The sequence below is a fragment of the Dermochelys coriacea genome, chromosome 10 (genome assembly GCF_009764565.3).
Source record: "Dermochelys coriacea isolate rDerCor1 chromosome 10, rDerCor1.pri.v4, whole genome shotgun sequence".
NCBI classification, from domain to species: domain Eukaryota; kingdom Metazoa; phylum Chordata; order Testudines; family Dermochelyidae; genus Dermochelys; species Dermochelys coriacea.
Genome location: NC_050077.1, coordinates 15,687,640 through 15,705,985, shown reverse-complemented (window position 1 = coordinate 15,705,985; position 18,346 = coordinate 15,687,640). Strand labels below are relative to the sequence as shown.

General features: G+C 44.0%; 1 protein-coding gene across 2 annotated transcripts in view; it reads left to right on the top strand.

The window, feature by feature from the left end:
• Positions 1-18,346, top strand: part of LMTK2 (lemur tyrosine kinase 2) — an 81,878-nt gene that overhangs the window by 27,859 nt on the left and 35,673 nt on the right. For both annotated transcript variants that reach the window (XR_006274925.1, XM_038419400.2), the window contains exons 4-6: positions 3,556-3,629; positions 4,085-4,203; positions 14,783-14,870. Coding sequence is in view for 1 of the 2 variants with exons in the window: in XM_038419400.2 (XP_038275328.1) it covers positions 3,556-3,629; positions 4,085-4,203; positions 14,783-14,870 (281 nt within the window). In the remaining variant the exon portion in view is untranslated. The remainder of the gene's footprint in view (positions 1-3,555; positions 3,630-4,084; positions 4,204-14,782; positions 14,871-18,346) is intronic.

Sequence of the window (18,346 nt, the reverse complement as noted above, 5' to 3'; positions counted from 1 at the left end):
TCAATTACTGCTAGCTTGAGCACTAAGCCTACTGCCATCCCCACAAGTTTACACCACCTTCAACTTAAAAGGAAAAAACATTTGTATACTATGTATAAAAAAATCTTCCTGTTTATGCTTTTAAAAATATTACTACCAAGTCTGGCCAAAAAGTAGAAAAAAATTAATCCTGTTTGGTGCAATTCAATAAATATCTTTGTCAGATAGTGTTCAATTAGGCTTACTTACTGTCACTATTGCATTTGCTTTTCCTCTTTTCCCTCCTGACTTCATGCCACTTTTTCTTTTTTTTATATTAGACCATGGTGTATTTCTTTCTGAGTTGTTTTAAACATATTCCTGCCATTCTCACCACCCTTCTCTTTCTCAAAGTTTTGGTGTTTGTCGGTTCCCTTATATTTTCTCTTATTTTCTCACAAAACTTGTGTGTATCATATGTTCCTGTTTATCTTTATTTTATCAGTCATTTACACAGTCTCATGCCCTACAGGCAGATGTCTGGCAGAAATTTCTAAGCCTTAATAGCCAAAAGACTAAATTTACTAGACACAGCCTAATATGAAAGGTGAGATTTGGGAGGGTCTTATGTCTAGAGACAATAGCAGGTATAACGTCAGTCCCACTCCTTAACATACTGTGAAAATCGGAAGGCGCTGGGATTCCTATTAGGGTTCTCTCTTTGGACCCTACTTGTGAGCCCAATCTTTATCTTTCTCCAGGTAGTAGGTTTTTATACATAAAGGCACCATTCAATTTCCTGTGCCTTCTCCTAGTTTCCTTTTACAAGGGTGAAGGAATACTGTTTTTCTGCTGTCCTCAGCCTTCTGGTTACAATGAGAGGAGTCTCTGCTACTCAACACATCTCCCAGGCTCCATTTAAAAAAAAAAAATCTATATCTATACACCTTTCTGGTAAACAGATCTACTGCTTTCCTTTGCTGTTGCTCTTAGTTATTTTCATTCTGCTGGTGTTGGGAAAAACTATCAGTTTTACTGTTGTCATGAGATTCTGAATATCAGCAGTGAAACCTGACAAGGCTAGTTAATGTTCATTCTTCTGCAGGTTGCAGAAAAATATGAGCAGCAATAGATGCTCTGGATCTGCCTGTAGAAGAGGACAGCATTATACCAGTTAGCCTTCCTAATACGGTCTTTGCAACCTTAAGGCCTTGAAACTTTTTTTGGGGGGGGGGGGGAAAGCCTAGCTTTAGCAGAAGCTGATGGCACTCAGATGATTGAAAATGCTTAGGTCTCAGTGAGGGAACTTTTAAACCCTGTGTGGGACAACTTACTGCAGACACTCAATTCTCCCCCCCACCCCCCCAAAAAAACCCACCAAAAAAACCCCAACAAACCAAAAATCTTAAACCTGTGAGATGAAAGATCTAAAAAGCAGCAGACTTTCTGAAAGAGACCTGTTTTCCCTTTCTTGCCCTCTTTCTTCTATTTGCTGATATTTGCATTTTTCCCTCTTTTTGTGCTGTTTGTCTCTTTGTACCTGGGTTTTTGTTTTTTTTCCTACTTATTTTTAAAAACAAAGTTGAGAGCTGTAAAGGAAAACTGATTAGGATTAATCAGCTGCTTCCTTAAGCTCTGCAAAACTGACTTTTAAGCAAAACTGACTATGATCACAAAATCTCAGCACTTGATTTAATGCTCTCCCCCCCCACCTCTTGTCCAAAAGAGGAGATTGTCTTGTCACCCCAGCAGATTGCTGCCTCTCCCAAAGATTGTTTCATTTGCTAGGCCTACACTACAAACTGTTACTGTCATAGCTGTATTGATTAGGATTGTGATGACGTTATGGTCCCTGACTGACACAGTTGTGCTGAAAAAGCCCATGGTTTAGACAGGTATACTGGCAAAACTGTTCATTTTCAGATATAGGGTGTTTTGCTTTGGGGGGGGGAAGGAGGGCCTGGAATAAGCTATACTGGTAAAATACTCCTAATGTAGACCTGGCCTACAGTGGCAAAAATGGGAGCTACCACTAGAGCAACTCATAGTAGCAGTGACAAAAGCTGTACTGTACAGTAACTCCTCGCTTAACGTTGTAGTTATGTTCCTGAAAAATGCTACTTTAAGTGAAACGACGTTAAGCGAATCCAATTTCCCCATAAGAATTAATGTAAATGGGGAAGTTAAGTTCCAGGGAAATTTTTTCAGTCAGACAAAAGACATTATATACATATACAGTATAAGTTTTAAATAATTTTAAACAAATTATTTAATACTGTACTCACCAATGATGATTGTGGGGCTTTGTTGAGGCAGGGCATAATGGGGTTGGGGCGCAGGGGCTTGCCCCCACTCCGCCTGTCCAGCGCTTTTGCTGGGGAACAGGGTTGGGGGCTTGCCCGCTCCCTGGCTTAAATGCTGGGCAGGGGGAGTGGGATAAGCCTCAGCGCCTCGACCCTGCTCGCCAGCTGGAATGCCAAATGGGCGGAACGGGGCAAGCTCTCACTCCCTGACACCACTCCCCAGCTGGAATGCCGGGTGGGCGGAATGGGGCAAGCCCCTGCACCCTGACCCTGCTCTCTGGCAGGAGTGACGGGTGGGTGGGTGGAGCGGGACGAGCCAAACAACCTTATAACGGAATGTTCTCTAATAGGTCAGCAACCTAATAATGAAACTGCGTTAACCGGGATGACTTTAAGTGAGGAGTTACTGTACTGTCAACAGGGATTAGGTCTCTTTATCACTGTGTTCCTTGTCATTTAGATGACAGAATGGTTAAACACATCTGAGCCTTGTCTACCCTGCAACTTCTTGTTACTACCAGTGGAGCTGCACTGGCAGTGAATTATGGGTATATTTTTGCCAGTGTAGATAAGGGCTGAGGGTTTCAGATTTCCCAGCAGTTGGCCAAGGGGGCTTTTCATGTAAAGTACATTATTTTAAAAAAAAAATTTTCCGTCACATAGGTAGAAGCTGCAATTAGAGCAGCTGGGGCGGTGTGTAAAGAACTGGAGCTCTGCTGGTAAGGTGGCTAATCAGGGCTTGTAAAAGTAGTGAGTATTCTATGATTTGCTGTGGGCTTGTGTTCTGCCATTTATGTAGGATTCCTGTAAACAGTGATTTAATAGATTCGATGATGTCTATTGCAGATATATTTACAGAACCAAATGCAAACTCAGCTGTTTTGACTTTCTTGCTTTTGTTGGTTTGCAGTATATCGGGATGTGTTGAAAGCTAAAGTTTACACGCCATTCTTAACTTGCATTACTGTGCAAAGTTATTTTGTTGGTCTTGGATCAGTTTCTAGTTGAATCTGTTTAAAAGCCTAAACAAGTTGAGAAGTGTCAGCCTTGGCTTTCGTTCATCTGTTCTTAGGTTAGCCTTGTTTTAATACTTTGTCATTGTATATGTTTAACTATGTTTTCTACTGCTTAGCTTAATATGTGCATTGTATTGTAGTGTATTGTAATTAGTAGTTTAAGAACTAATTTTTTTTTAGCATTTTAAGATCATGCATTATTTCTTCAACAATAGCATAGGTAATTTTGGGCATTTTGAGTGGCTTGATGTGTGTCTATTTTTTGTTTTCTATAACAGAAGGATCAAAGTCTCAAGTTGTACGTCAGAGTCTAAACTATATTCAAGAAATTGGAAATGGCTGGTTTGGAAAGGTAAAAAGTCCTCCTTTAATATTGTAGTTCTGCAGTTGACAGTTTATTCCCAAGTAGAGACCTATATTACCAATTAAAATTATATTTATTCAAAATAAGAACATGACAAGAAGATTGTCTTTAGAACTTAATTTGTATTGCTGTTTGTATGCACTTTGTTTTCTATCTCATTGCTGTCTCTCTAATTCAGATGCAGTGTTGCTTGACAAAACATTACTTAAAATAGTCAGAAATTCCACTTCAGTAGACTGAGTATGTAAATCGCTGTTTTAATTTTAGCAGCTTTTTTTAGAAGCACTTTAATTTCAGTTTTTATTTTTAAAAAATTTACATAATTTTTTTAAAATGCAGAGGATTAATATCTCTGTGGTGTAATTGAGGTAAAACAGGAAACCAGATACTACTACTTTAAATGTGACTGAAACTATGTAATGTAGAAATTGTTTGTTTTTCAGGTCCTGCTTGGGGAGATCTACTCAGGTACTAGTGTAGCAAGAGTAATAGTGAAGGAATTAAAGGCAAATGCAGGTCCCAAAGAACAAGAACAGTTTTTGAGAAATGGAGAACCTTACCAGTAAGTAGCCTCTCATATCTTGGGTAACTTGAAGATAGTCCACGCTACTGATATATACGTAAGCCAGGGAAAGCTGTCTTGTTCAATGTTATGCTTTTTTATATAATACTCACCTCTGTCCTCCCTTTTCAGTCTGTTAATATAAAGTAAATGTTGGTAGTTTAAGAAATGAAAAATACACATTCAATATTGTCAACACTAAATTATCAAAAATTGAGTCAGACATATCCCCCCAAATCATGAGATTTTTTTTTAAATAGTGCAGTTTGTTTTTATTGCCTTCCAATTTTTGAGCCTTTAAGAGTACACTTGGTTTGCATTCTTAGGCTTTTCTCTGTGGGCATGAGGGCTAGAGATTTTTTTTTAAATTGATGCTGAGATTTTCATGTAGTCACTTGCCTCCGGGAACTTGAGCTTTGGAGAAAAACCAAATATAGTGAAACTTGTGATAAAAATCACAAGAGTGGGCAATGGTTTACATACTTTATTTTTTTAACAAACTTATTTTAAGCACCATATTACCTGTTTTTAAACATTAAACAAATCTTAAATCCACTCAGTTACTAGGTTATACAAATAGCTTTTTATTGTTGCGTTTGGGTCACTTGCAGTTTAACTTGGTGGTGGGAAAAAAAATTATTAGTAAAGAAGTTTGAAAAATCAAGCAAACTTCAGTGCTCACTATCTTGCTGTACAGTTTGTAAACTGGTTTCAGAGTAGCAGCCGTGTTAGTCTGTATTTGCAAAAAGAAAAGGATTTATTTGAGCATAAGCTTTCGTGAGCTACAGCTCTAATGAAGTGAGCTGTAGCTCACGAAAGCTTATGCTTAAATAAATGTTAGTCTAAGGTGCCACAAGTACTCAGTTTGTAAACTGTCCTCCTTGCCAAAGGTGCCAGTAATTCTGCTTTCTTCGAACGATGGTCCCTGTTTGTATTCCACATGTGGGATATGCATGTGCACATGCGCCCGAGTCCAGAATTTTTTGCAAGCAGTGTCTGTTGGCTTGCACATGTGCCGTAGCTGTTCTCTTGCTCCAAACTGAGGGCATAAAAAGTGGTGTGAGCTGATGCCTCTCCACTTCCTTCTTACTGCTGCATGGTCTGAGATGGAATCTTTGGTGTAAGCTCCTTTCTTACTGTGTCATCCTGTAAGATATTGTATATAGTTTTAACAATTGCAGTAGTTTTTATAATATAGTCTACATAGTATAGTTAGTGTTTTTCCCCATTTTCTTCCCTGGGACTTCCCCAATCCCCGAGAAGTCTGGGATTATGCCCAGGATTCTGGGGTTCAAAATGGTGTTTTGTTCCCTCGCTCCGTTTTGGTGAGCAATGAACATCACCACTGCCTCTAGTACCTGGGTGAGGCTCGTATTTCTGCCAAACACTGCATCTGCCTCCCCCCTTCCCCTAACACCACGTGTTTCTCGACACTGTTCCCCCTCTCCAGTACCGAGAAGGAAGCATAAGAAATGATGCTCCAAGCGAGGACACCCAGATACTGAGAAAGGACAAACAAGGGGAGTGCAGTGGAGTGTGACCTCTGTCAGGCCTCTGCTCCAGTCCTGTTCCGATAGCAGTACTGTTGACTCCACTATGCTCACAGGTGTCATTGAGTCTAGTGCGGGACCACCCACTGATGCCAGGGGGACATTGTGGTGCCTTCCACTCCAGAGGCCTTTGCAGTGGCCAGGGACCTGTTGACACTCCCAGTTCTGCCAACCCCGATGGGACAATTACCAGCCGTGGCAAGTGTGTCGAGCAGAAGGGAGCATGTTGCCCTGAGCTCATACCTGGTGCAGGGCCCTTTGGGTACTGACCAGTGGAAAAACGACCCTTCTGTTGTCTGCGAAGACTTCCCCAATGTGACACCGATCCCCAGACCCTCAGCACCGGTCGATAGGGGAACAGTACCCTTCTTTTCCATGGTCTCGAGGACTCTTCCTCTGAGTCCAAGGTGGAGTCCTGCATGGTCTATGTTCCACCAGATCTCAGTGTGGGCCCTCTCCCCAGCACCTGGCCCGGAGAATAGTGGTGGCTGATGCAGGCCCAGTGGTCATTCTGGAATCGCTGGAGTTTTTTCCAGTATTGGGCCTCTGTCCAGCCATTTCTATTTGGTGGTATCCGAGAGGAGGGCTCCTCCGCTGCACCATCCAGCACCTGACCCAGATTCTGGCACCGAGGCAGGTACCGACATGCAGGACTTGGGCCTGGATGAGGTGGTCAGGACTGAAGAAGAGGAGGAAGACCCCCTGATGGTACAGGCCTCTTCCTCCTTGTGATGGGGTTGGGACTCACCACCGCTGTGCTTCCCACTGGCACGTCTGGGAATTAGCTTTGTCCATTGCAGAGCGCCCTCTGCTTGTGGTGTGGTGTCCTGTCTGTCATCTGCTGTGCTGGTATCCGGACTTGCGTTGCTCCCCACTTGGCGACGTCCACTCCAGGACACTGCCCTCCGGCAGTGCTCCCTAGTCCATCCTTACCCCCTTCTGTGGGGGGGAGGGGGGAAATGACAGCAGTCTTCCAACTCACTCCTGCCTCAGTGGCCAACCACAACCCCCAAAGTCCAGCCCCTCTGCTCCCAAGGGCCGGTTGCAGTCTGTCACGGCCACTCCTCCATAGCCAGGTGCAGTACAAGGGGGAAGGAGGGGACCCAGGCCCACCCACTGCTCTGGGTCCTGACCCAGGGATTCTCTAGTGGTGGCCTCTCTCCCCTCATTTGTCCATCCTTCCTGGGTCACTTCCCCTCTTACCCCTTGCACCCCTAAGGCCTTCTGGTTAGGTCCCGCAGTCTGACAGGTATCAGGCTGGAGCTCTCCTCTGCTCCCCCAAGCCTGCCCAGCACTGCGCTATCCAAGGTGCTGGTCTCCTTATCTCAGGAGACAGACCTTCCCCTCTGAAGGTCTGGGAGAGACTGACTGCTTCTCTCCTGGACAGTCTTTATATAGGGCCTAGCGTGGCCCTGATTGGCTGCCCTCTGCTTGGCACTGATTGGCTGCCGTTCTGTGCAGCCACTCTGGCCTGTTGTAGCCTAATCTTGTCTGGGGGTGGGGCACGGCCCCACCACACTCCTCCCCAGCTGAACTGGTCTCAGGGCTGAGTGTCTCGGTGCCACAGGATGACTTTAGAACTTACCAGGAGCTTCTAAAAAGGCTGGCTTCTAACCTGGGGCTAGAGATGGAGGTTCTTACAGAGTCCTCACATAGCCTCATTGACTAAGATGGCCCTACCTCTCAATGAGGCCGTTACAAGTCCAGCCAGGACCATATGGCAGACCCCATCTTCTCTCCCTCCCACATCAAAGAGAGCAGAGAAAAAGTATTATATGCCTGCCAAGGGGTACAAATACTTGTACTCTCACCCTCCTGCCAGGTCCCTGGTGGTCACAGTGGCCAATGAGAAGGACAGACTAGGGCAGTTAGGTGCCACCCCCAAATAAAAGGACTTAAAGAAACTAGACCTGTTTGGTAGGAAGATTTATTCAAGGGATAGGTTACAGCTTCTCATTTCCAACCAACAAGCCTTGCTTGAGAGGTACAATTACAACATTTGGGATTCTATGGCAAAATTTAAAGACTTGCTGTCACAGGTAAGAGTTTTTCTGCCCTGATCTATGAACGGAGGACCATAGTGAGAGCCTCCCTCCAAGCAGCCTTAGGCGCCACTCATGCGGTGGCCAGAACAATGGCTTCGGCTGTTGTCATGAGAAGGTACTCCTGGCTCCAATCCTTAGGGCTGCCACCTGAGGACTAGCAGTCAATCCAGGATCTTCCCTTTGAGGGTACCTCCCTGTTTTTAGAAGAAACTAACTCAAAGCTCCATGGTCTGAGACACTCCAGGGCTACCCTCAGATCCCTGGGCCTCTACTCCCTGACATCTTTGAGAAGCATTTCAGGCTTCAGCAACTGGCCTGCTTCTCCGTTCCACCACCTTGCTAGGACCTGTGTAAGAAACTGAGCAGGGGTTACAAGTGCAGGCAGCCGCACCCCTCCACCTCAGTCTTGCTACTGGGGTCACACGGATATCCGGGAGGCTACAAACAGAACTTTTGAAGGTGTGCCTGAGGGCGTTACATCACTTTCTGCATTGGATCCTGCCTCGCCCCTGCACTCTCTCTCCACCACTGCATATTTTTGTTCCCTCGGAAGGAGTTTCCTACTGAGGTAGAGAGTTGGGTGTTCCTCCTTCCCAACCGTCTGTGATAGGACGGCCCCCAACCCTACATCCGATGTATCTGTCTGCAGAATAAATTCCTTGGTGAAATCTGAGGCTATCAGTATGGGGTTACTGCAGAGGGCAGTCTGTAGGTCTGTGAACGCTCTCTCTGCTGTGTCAGACCATCTCACCAGATCAAGTCCATGGGCCTTCGCTACGTCTGTCAGAGGGCTTGCCCTTGTGGCAAAATGGGGAATAAATCGTCGGTAATACCCCACCACACCTAGGAATGCCTGGACTTGTTTCTTGCGACTTGGACAAGGCCAGTTTTAGATGGCCTCTAACTTATTCAATTTGGGGTTTTACTAGACCTTTCCCCACAATGTAGCCAAGATATTTGGCCTTTGTAAATCCTGTGGCGCACTTGGCAGGGTTTGCTGTAAGGCCAGCTCACCTGAAGGTATCGAGGACTGCCTCCTCCTTCTCTGAGTGGGTTTCCCAGTCTGGGGTATGAATGACCACATCGTCTAGGTAGGCAGCGGCATAATGGTTATGGGGGTGTAATAGCTTGTCCATGAGGCGCTGGAAGGTAGCTGGGGCCCCATGTAGTCCAAAAGGGAAGACAGTTTATTGCAAAAGACCCTCTGGTGTAGAGAACGCAGTCTTTTCCTTTGCATCTTCGGCAAGGGGAATCTGCTGGTACCCCTTTGTCAAGTCTTGGGTAGTCGAGTATCGGGCACTGCCCAGACGGTCCACTAGTTCATCTATGCGAGGTATGGGGTACGCATCAAACTGGGATACCTCGTGTAGTCACCGGAAGTCATTGCAAAACCTTGTGGTGCCATCAGGTTTGGGCACCAACACAATTGGGCTGGACCACTGACTGTGGGATTCTTCAACGATCCCCAGCTCCAGCATTTTTTTACTTCTGCTTTTATTCCCTCCCTTTTGGCTGCTGGCACCCGCTAGGGCCTCATTATTACTCTGGCCCCAGGGTTTGTGACGATGTGGTGATATGTCTCGGTTGTTCGACCCGGTTTTGTTGAGAACGCATCTTGGTTCCGACAGATGATATCAGACACCTCATTCTTCTGGTCTAGCGTTAAATTGGGAGACACCCTCACCTGTTTGGAGGATTTGGTTTCCTGGGGTAGGTCTTTTTTGGACAGCTGCGCATGCCTCTTGTGCATGCCAGGGTTTCAGAAGGTTGACATGGTATATTAGCTCTTGTTACCGATGTCCCTGTTGTCGCACCTTGTAACTTACTTCCCCTACGAGTTCAACTGTTTCGTAGGGTCCTTGCCACTGGGCCAAAATTTTACTCTCTGTTGTGGGTACCAACACCATTACTTGGTCTCCGGGCTGGAACTGCCGAACTTTGGCTTGGCGATTGTACTGAGCTCATTGGGCCTCTTGCGCCTTCTCTAGGTGTTCCCGCACCATGGGAGTGACTCGTGCTATCTGGTCCCTCATTTGTAATACGTGCTCAGTGACATTTTTCCCCTCATTGGGCGGCTTCTCCCAAATTTCCTTGGCTACGTCCAAGATGCCGCGAGGGTTGCGCCCATATAAGAGCTCAGGGAGAAAACCCAGTTGAGGCCTGAGGTACTTCCTGGATAGCAAACATAAGGTATGATAGTAGGGTGTCCCAATTCTTCCCGTCTTGACTTACCACCTTCCTTATCATAGCCTTCAGGGTTCGGTTGAATCTTTCTACCAGCCCGTCGGTCTGTCATCCACAAACTGAAGTCCTCAAGGTATGTATGCAGAGAAGGTCACATAGGTCCCTCATTAGTTTTGACATAAATGGGGTTCCTTGGTCCGTCAGTATTGCCTTTGGTAGCCCCACTTGGCAAAGATCCCCATTAGCTCTTTGGCTTTTGTTTTAGAGGCTGTGTTCCGCAAGGGGATAGCTTCTGGATACCGTGTAGCATAGTCCAGAATGACAAGTATATATTGGTGGCCCTGGGTAGTCTTCTCTAGGGATCCCCCTAGGTCCATGGCTATTTGCTCAAACAGGACCTCTATGATGGGTAGGGGTACTAAAGGTGCCCTCAAGTGGAGATAGGGACTGTGCAGCTGACACTCTGGGCAGGAGGCGCAGTATCTCCACACTTCTTCGTGTACGCTGGGCCAGAAAAATCTTCGTAGGACCCTTGCCAGGGTCGTCTTTACCACTAAATGCCCCCCAAAAAGATGGCTATGCGCGAGGCTTAATACGGCCTTCTGGTGTTTGTGAAGCACTAGGCGCTGCTCTACTGTCTGACCTTGTACTGGTGCAACCCGGTACAGGAGATCCTTTTTTATAATGAAGTAGGGGCCAGGTCCCTGGATTTTCCCTTCCACGGGGACCCTATCTGTCTCTGTTACCTCCTTCCTAATGTTGTCGTACTTTGGATCTTCAGCTTGGTCACATCCGAAATGTTCCTTACCGGGGCTGGTCTGCCTGAGTTCTACGGGATGGGTCTCTATTGCTTCTGCCGGTTCGGAGGCATTAGGGTTCGGGTCTGGCTCAGGTGCTTCTCCTTCCTGGATGGTCTCCTTTTCAGCTGCCCAGGTCCGCCTACCTACGAGAGCGACCCTCTGGCTTTGGGTCAGTAGAGTTCCCAAGGCCTTAGCTGCCCTTCTTACCTTTTTTGTCTTTCTGCCCCGCCTGGGAGTGGAGAAAATGTCTGGGGAAATCTCGGAGAAAATTGGGAGTTGACAGTCTACTGTGGACACCTCACTTGCTTCAGGGTCCTTCCCTTTCTTCAATCCCCCTACTGGGAGTAAGTCATCAAATCCTGGGAAGTCTCTCCCTATGAGCACTGGGTAAGGGAGTTTAGGCACTACACCTGCTGTTACCTCTGTAGCGTTCCCTTGGATTTCAATTTTTACAGGGATGGTGGGGTAGTAACTAACTGTCCCATGGATGCACGTCACCCCTTTGTTTTGCCTGTAGTAATTGACTACTTTTCACAAGCTTTCCTGAGATGAGCGTGATAGCGCTCCCTGAATCTATCAGTGCTGTGGTCTCTACTCCTAGCAGAGTAAGTGAGCAGACATTTTTCCACAAATCAGAGATTCACAATTTGGTTCTTGACAGCGTCTTTGCCCATTTAGGGAATGCTGACCTGGAACCTTTTTGCCTTATGGGAGAACAGGAAACTTCCTCAGTACTTCTCCAGAGCAGCCCTGGGCAAGGGCCCCAAGGCAGATGCCCTACTGGTGTCATGACAGGGTCACCTGGGATGTACCTTTCCTCCCATGCTATTGATACAAGTTCTATGGAAGATCCGCCAAAACAGCTTGAGTCATCATGATTGCACCCAATTGGCCGAGACAGTTTTGGTTTACGCATCTGCTTATGTTGTCAGTTCACCCACCCATGAACACCCACATGCTGCAGGATCTTTTAACACAGTATAAGGGCAGGTTCAAGCCCACAGCCAGGTATTTGGATGAGCATCAGAAATAGAGTGCTCATATTCTAAAAGGGTGAAGTCCATCCTTATTAAAGACAGAAAACACTCTATGAGAAGCTGTTATTCAGCAGATGGAAGCGTTTCTCCTCTGTGACTCACTAGTGTTCCTTTTGACAGGTTTCAGAGTAGCAGCCGTGTTAGTCTGTATTGCATGCATCCGATGAAGTGAGCTGTAGCTCACAAAAGCTTATACTCAAATACATTTATTAGTCTCTAAGGTGCCACAAGTACTCCTTTTCTTTTTACTAGTGTACCTTGTTTATGGAATCTGCTGGGATTCTTGCTAACTTAGAGTATCTACTTTCTCTCAAGTCTTTTGGTCTTGTGCTCAGTTCTCTGACTGCACATTTAGCAGTGATCAGCACTTTCCATCCTCTGATGGATAATCATACATATTCACTCATCCTGTCACAACTAGATTTCTGAAGGGGATTCTCAGATCCTTTCCACTATTGAAATTTGCACCTCAGTGGGACCTCTGTTTTGTTTTATATTTGCTCACTAAGCCCCCTGTTGAGCCTCTAGCCCTATGCTCTATGGCCTGTCTGTCCATGAAGTTGGTCTTTCTAATAGCCGTAATGTCAGTCCAGCGATATTGGATAGGTCATTGATGTACTGTAACCACTTGAAAAAGACAGCAGCCAAAATTAACACTCACAACACCTTGCTCAGGAAACTGGCTAGCTCAACCTGGGGTGCTTGCACTCAGGTACTTAGAACATCAGCCCTGGCCCTCTGCTACTCAAGAGCAGAGTATTGTGCTCCTGTTTGGTGTCACTTGTCTCACATGAGGCTGGTTGATGTAGATCTTAATTAAGCTATGTGTATTGTTACCGGGACTTTAAGTGCAACTCCATTGCCGTGGCTGCCATTACTTAAAACGTAGCACCGCACCATATTTGCCATGAGGGGGCCTCCATCATGCTCCTGGTCAAGATCTGTGAGAACAGCTACTTGCCTCTGTATTCAGACCTCTTCAATCACCTACCAGTTTGCCTCTCTTATAGACATCCTTTATGGTCACTTATGCCTCCACAGGGCGTGACGGTGGAATCTACTTAGTGTAATGAGTGGTTAGAAATGATAGTCATTAATCACTCTCTCATCACCGATGCAACCATCTGCCTGTCAGCTTTTGACTTGCCAAGGTACCTGTGGTCATTCCTGAACTGGTTTTAAACCGAGCAGGGCAATGGTGTGGCCAGCATTTTCAAACGGGGTTTCTCTAATGATCCATGATGTAGATGTGGTCAACTTCAGACTCTGTTGCACATCCTTGACAACTGCCCACTGACTAACTTCGACAGTGGCCTATTGGCTCTTCACTGGCTGATGACAATGCAGTCAAATGGCTGGGCATGCTGCACATGTGCTGAGAGAGTCAGAACAGAGCTGGGAGCACTCATGGCAGACTCACCATATACTGTCTTCTATAAAGAAAAGATCTCTTTGCTACCCCACCTTAGATTCATTCCTAAAGTAGTTTGAGTGTCATATGAATCAGGTAATCCACTTACCAGTATTTTTTCCAAAAAACACTGTTACGAAGAGAGATGGCTGCATTCTCTAGATGTCCAAAGGGCTTTGGTCTTTTATCTTCAAAGGATGTTAGACATCTAAACTATTTGTTTACATAATGGAGGGATCAAAGGGTCAAGCTAAATTAACCCAGGCACTTTCAAACTAGATCTCAGGTTGTATTACCCTTTGTTACAACTAGCTCATAGTCCCCCTCCAGAGGAGGTGAGGGCTCATTCCATTAGAGGGCAATGGCTGCATTGCTGAGAGAAAAGGAGTACTTGTGGCACCTTAGAGACTAACAAATTTATTAGAGCATAAGCTTTCGTGAGCTACAGCTCACTTCATCGGACATACTCCTCCTAAAGATGTGTAGGAGAGCTGTTTGGAGCAATTTGCATACCTTCATGAGATATTACGCTCTGGTCCATTCATCAACTGCAAATACAGCTCTGAGGACAGCAATATTACCGTCGACTATCGAATCTACATCCTCGCACCCAAGCCATTTGACTGTTGTCTTATTAATTTCCCATGTGTGTATTCCACATAGAGACTGTCACTCAAAGAAATTGAGGTTACTTACCTGTAACTGGAGGTTCTTCAAGATGTGTGGTCCCTATCTGTATTCCACTACCCCCACTCCATCCCTGCAGATTATTTTGAACTGCAGTAAGAATGAGAAACAGGAGAGGCATTGGCATGCACCACCTTTATACCCTCGATTCTGAGCACAAGGGGAGCTACAACTTAGGTGTAGGCCAGCTGAAAGTGCTTGCAAAAAAAATTCCTGACTCAGGCGCATGGTGTGGATACATATCCCACTTGTGGAATACAGACAGGAACCACATATCTCAAAGAACCTCCAGTTACAGGTAAGTGAACTCCATTCGTTTGGTCTCCTGGTTTGAGTCCAAGGATACTCAAGAGAATTGGCTGGAAACTAAAGGCTGAATCTTCATGTGCTTTTCAGGGAGTGGGCAAAAGTGGCTGTCATGTTTCCACTGCCAGTTCTGGGGGCAAAAGGGTCCCTGAATCAGTGGCTGCTTTAAACTACAATGGTTGTACAGGCCCACTGGGGGTACTGGAGCACAGTATGCCCCAGCCATGCCCTTGCATGCTCCTGACACATCCACCATGGGGAGAGGGGAAACAGGATGTAGCAGCATTGTCTTTATACCACTTGAGGTTCCCCACTCCAGGAGAATTCTCAGCAGTCTACTTAAGGCATCTTGAAGATTTCCTTGCACTGCTAGAGCATATCAAAGGGGATTTATTGAGTCTGAAAATCTACTTCTTATACTGTTTCTGTGTGGATTTAAATCTGACTTTCAAAAGAGAAAACAGATGCATAGTGGATAGTAGTATTCCATCATGTTAGAGCTATTAATGTATACTACTGTCTTTCTGACTTAAAATAATCTGTTTGTATTTTATTATAGCATTCTTCAGCATCCAAATATTCTGCAGTGTATTGGGCAATGTGTGGAAGCCATCCCATATCTTCTGGTGTTCGAGTTGTGTGACTTAGTAAGTAAATTTAATAGTGAAAATCGTAAATTTAGTAATAGTTTATAGTTAGAAAATATTGTTTTCTTTAGAGTATGTTTTAAGAGGTTTTTGTGAACCTCATTATTGAAACCACCTGTTTGAGGAATATTTCAGAAATGAAGAGTCAAATGAAGGTATTTTAAAAGGTAAATAACATTTATTTACTTTTTTCAGTTATTGACCACAAAAGCAATATTTGTTTATACTTGGCTCTCTAAGGTCAGGATTTGACTTCTAGTTCATTGTGGGACTTTCTAAAGAAGAAAATTATTGTACAGAAAGTAAGTTTTGCCACTTCGTTCTTTCTGGACAACAGAATAGATAGAATATCGCATTTTGAGAAGAAAAAAAAAAACTGCTAATTCTACGCATGAATGAGGCAGAAGTCCTGTGGGCGTGGAGGGAGGGAAGGAAAGGGGGAAGTACAGGATCATCTAACTGAAGACTGGTATCATAATGCATAAGCCCAAGGGAACCAAATAAAGGTTACACGGGTAACCTTAATTGATATATTTCCTAACTTTTGAGAATTTGAGTTTAGTGTTAACATTCTTTTAATGTCATTTATTAATGTAACTTCTTAAAAAATTAAGAACTTAAAATTTGAAGAAAAAAAAAAATTCAATAAGGTGGAAATCTGTTAACACTTCATATGGATTTTCATCAGGGTTTGGGATCTTTAGATCCACAGCACAGTTCTCCGGCTTCCAACTGATAGAATAGAAGGCTGTTATCTTTCTCGTGAATTTGCCACTAGAAGGACATGGTGATGAGATTTCCCAGTGGGTATCACAGCAATTTGTTAGACAGCAAAAGAATGTTGAGACTCGGGAATAATAGGCTTAATTTCAGGTTCTGTAGGGAAGGGTTCTCTTATAGTTAACAGACTCTTCTGTCCCTGCCCCTCAATCTCTCCCTGTCCATTTCTACTCCTATTTTTTCTGGTTTCTGCCCCTCTTGCGCAGTCAGCTTTCCCCTCTGTTCCTGATCCTATCCTTCCTGGCCCCAACACTCTTCCCCCTTGCCCCTCTACGTTCAAGTCAGGCAGCTTCTTCTTTCTCCATGCTGTGAGGGTGGCAGCAGGCGGAGCATTGAGAGCATAGGAAAGACAGTCTTCTCTGGTCTCAGTTCCAATTTTTGCTGCTACGGTAGCCATTGGCAGTGGGAAGAGCAGTTGCAGAGAAGGTTCTGCTGAGTCCCGGTAACCCTGGGTTAGAACATGTTCGGTCTCTGTTGGTATGGTGTGTGCACAGTCAGGTTGTAATGTAGATGCTGTTAGGAAATGGAGCATACTCAGTGAAAAACAGAATCTTTTGAGAATCTAGCTACATAACTCTAGCTAGCCTCTGCTGAGCATGTGCAAACTGAGATTTCAGAGGCTTGTAAACTGCCCAAAGGTAAGCATATTTTTTTATTGGCATGTTCCTGTGTGCCAGTGTGACCTCTTTGTCAAACTTCAGTTCCGTGTTCCAAAATATGGAAAGTTAGAGCTTCTCAGATGCTTTTTTTACTCAATTTTTTTTAATATGGGCAAAGCAAGTTATTTTCCCCTAAATTTATTTTTGGAAATGTATGAACCATTTTACCATAAATTTCCCAGAAAAATTCAGCCTGAGGCAGATACAGGTTGACATTTTCTGTGCCCAAATGGCTAATTTGGCAAAGTTGCAAGCAACTGAAAACAACTGTGTAATGGACAAGGAGCTGCTATTATTCTTAGTAATAATCTAAGAATACTGAGATGTAACAATTTTATGAACACTCTGTGACCTTGTCAGTGAAGTCAAGTTGTTGTATACTGGGTTCTAAGACTTTCCTGTGTGAATTCATTGATCTAGCTTAAGTGACTGGGGAAGAACTAACAGGAAGGCAACACAGTAGCTCTCTGTTTAAGCAACCTCTGACAAAACGCTTCCAGGGTCGGGCCAATTACAGAACTATGTTGTATTTCTAAGCCCCTGGCCAAAGTGACGCAGCTGTTCTATCAGTATTCTGAATGAAAAGACCAAAAGAACAGTAAACAGTTTAAAAAACCCTTCTGAGGAAATGGGAAGGTGGTGGTGGAGGGGAGTCCGTTGTCAACAGCTGTCAGAGGGACAGGTTGATAGAGAGAGGCTCTGTAGAAGAGTCTAAAAGAGCTGGATTTTTTCCCCCAGCTTCCAGGGAATGGTAAGCCTTGCAGACAGATGGACAGGGCAAACATAGGGGTTTAAAGGATTGTGGTTTCAAAGAATTCCTAAATTTCATTGCAAAATGTATGAAGACAGAAATAGACTCAAATGTGCATATATAATTTACAACAAAAGTAAATCTCCCAGAAGCAATAAAGTAGTGATTAGGCTTTGCTTGTAAAATTTTCATTGTTAATCAGTTTTACCAATATAAAATTCTTTCCCTAAAAGCTCAGTGCACAAGTATGATTGTATTCACATTAATTGATTCAAGCAATTTCGAACAGAACAGTAGAGTGAACCTATGACTTTTCTAGGAGGAAATGCTAGTTAACCTCCAAAGATGACTACACTGTTTTAATCATTGGCTTTTTTGCTCAGATTGTATTAGCTGGATTTAAATAAATTGAGGCAGATGAATCCCTGATAGAATATCAGTCATCTTTTCTCTTTATAGAAAAATGGTTTGAGTTTAGAAGAAAGTTGTGTTTTACATTGCTTATGTTAGCACAAATAAGCACATAATCAGCCCTTACTGCCATATTTCTGAGTAGTTAAATTATTTAACTTGACTTTAAAAATTACTCAATCTTAAGATGTACAAGTTGCCCTACTTCACTTAGTACAGAAATATTTTTTTATACTCTCGTTTGGTTTGAGACTTAACAGTTAACACCAGAATTTATCATGGTCCGGTAGAAGGTAATCCAGAGAAGGATTTAACTTGTAGGGGGTAAAATAAACTTTCAGTTTAATTGCAGCCAGTAAGCTTGACGGCCGAAAAAGTGGCTTTCATAAACCTGAATGCAGTTAAATTATCTCATTGTCATGGAAAATAACACCTGCTGGTTTCTGTTCCAAGCAAACTAAAAATTGTATCTGGAAGATAAAGTAATAAATGTATAATTAAAATATTTAGTAAATTAAAATTAAACAAGACTTGCCTGTATAATTTGAGTTTCTCAGACTGAATATCTAGCCTACCTGGGGGAGTTCTGACCTCTAGGGTAGGGTTCTATGTATTGTGATTTTCTTTTTTTTAATTCACTGAGAATACTTGTGTGCTAGATGCCAGACAGGCAAATAAGATGTAGTCCCTATCCCAGAGATCTTACAGTTAATCAGACATCATAAAGGAAGAGGTAAGGATAATGAAAAACAAGATTTACTACTTCAAGAACATGCGTGTAGTACTATTAAACTAATTTCTCTGGCTCATGCCTGTTTAGATGGTGGGGTGGGGGAAAAGGCTAGGAAGGGGTAATGTAAAAAGGAGTGAGATTA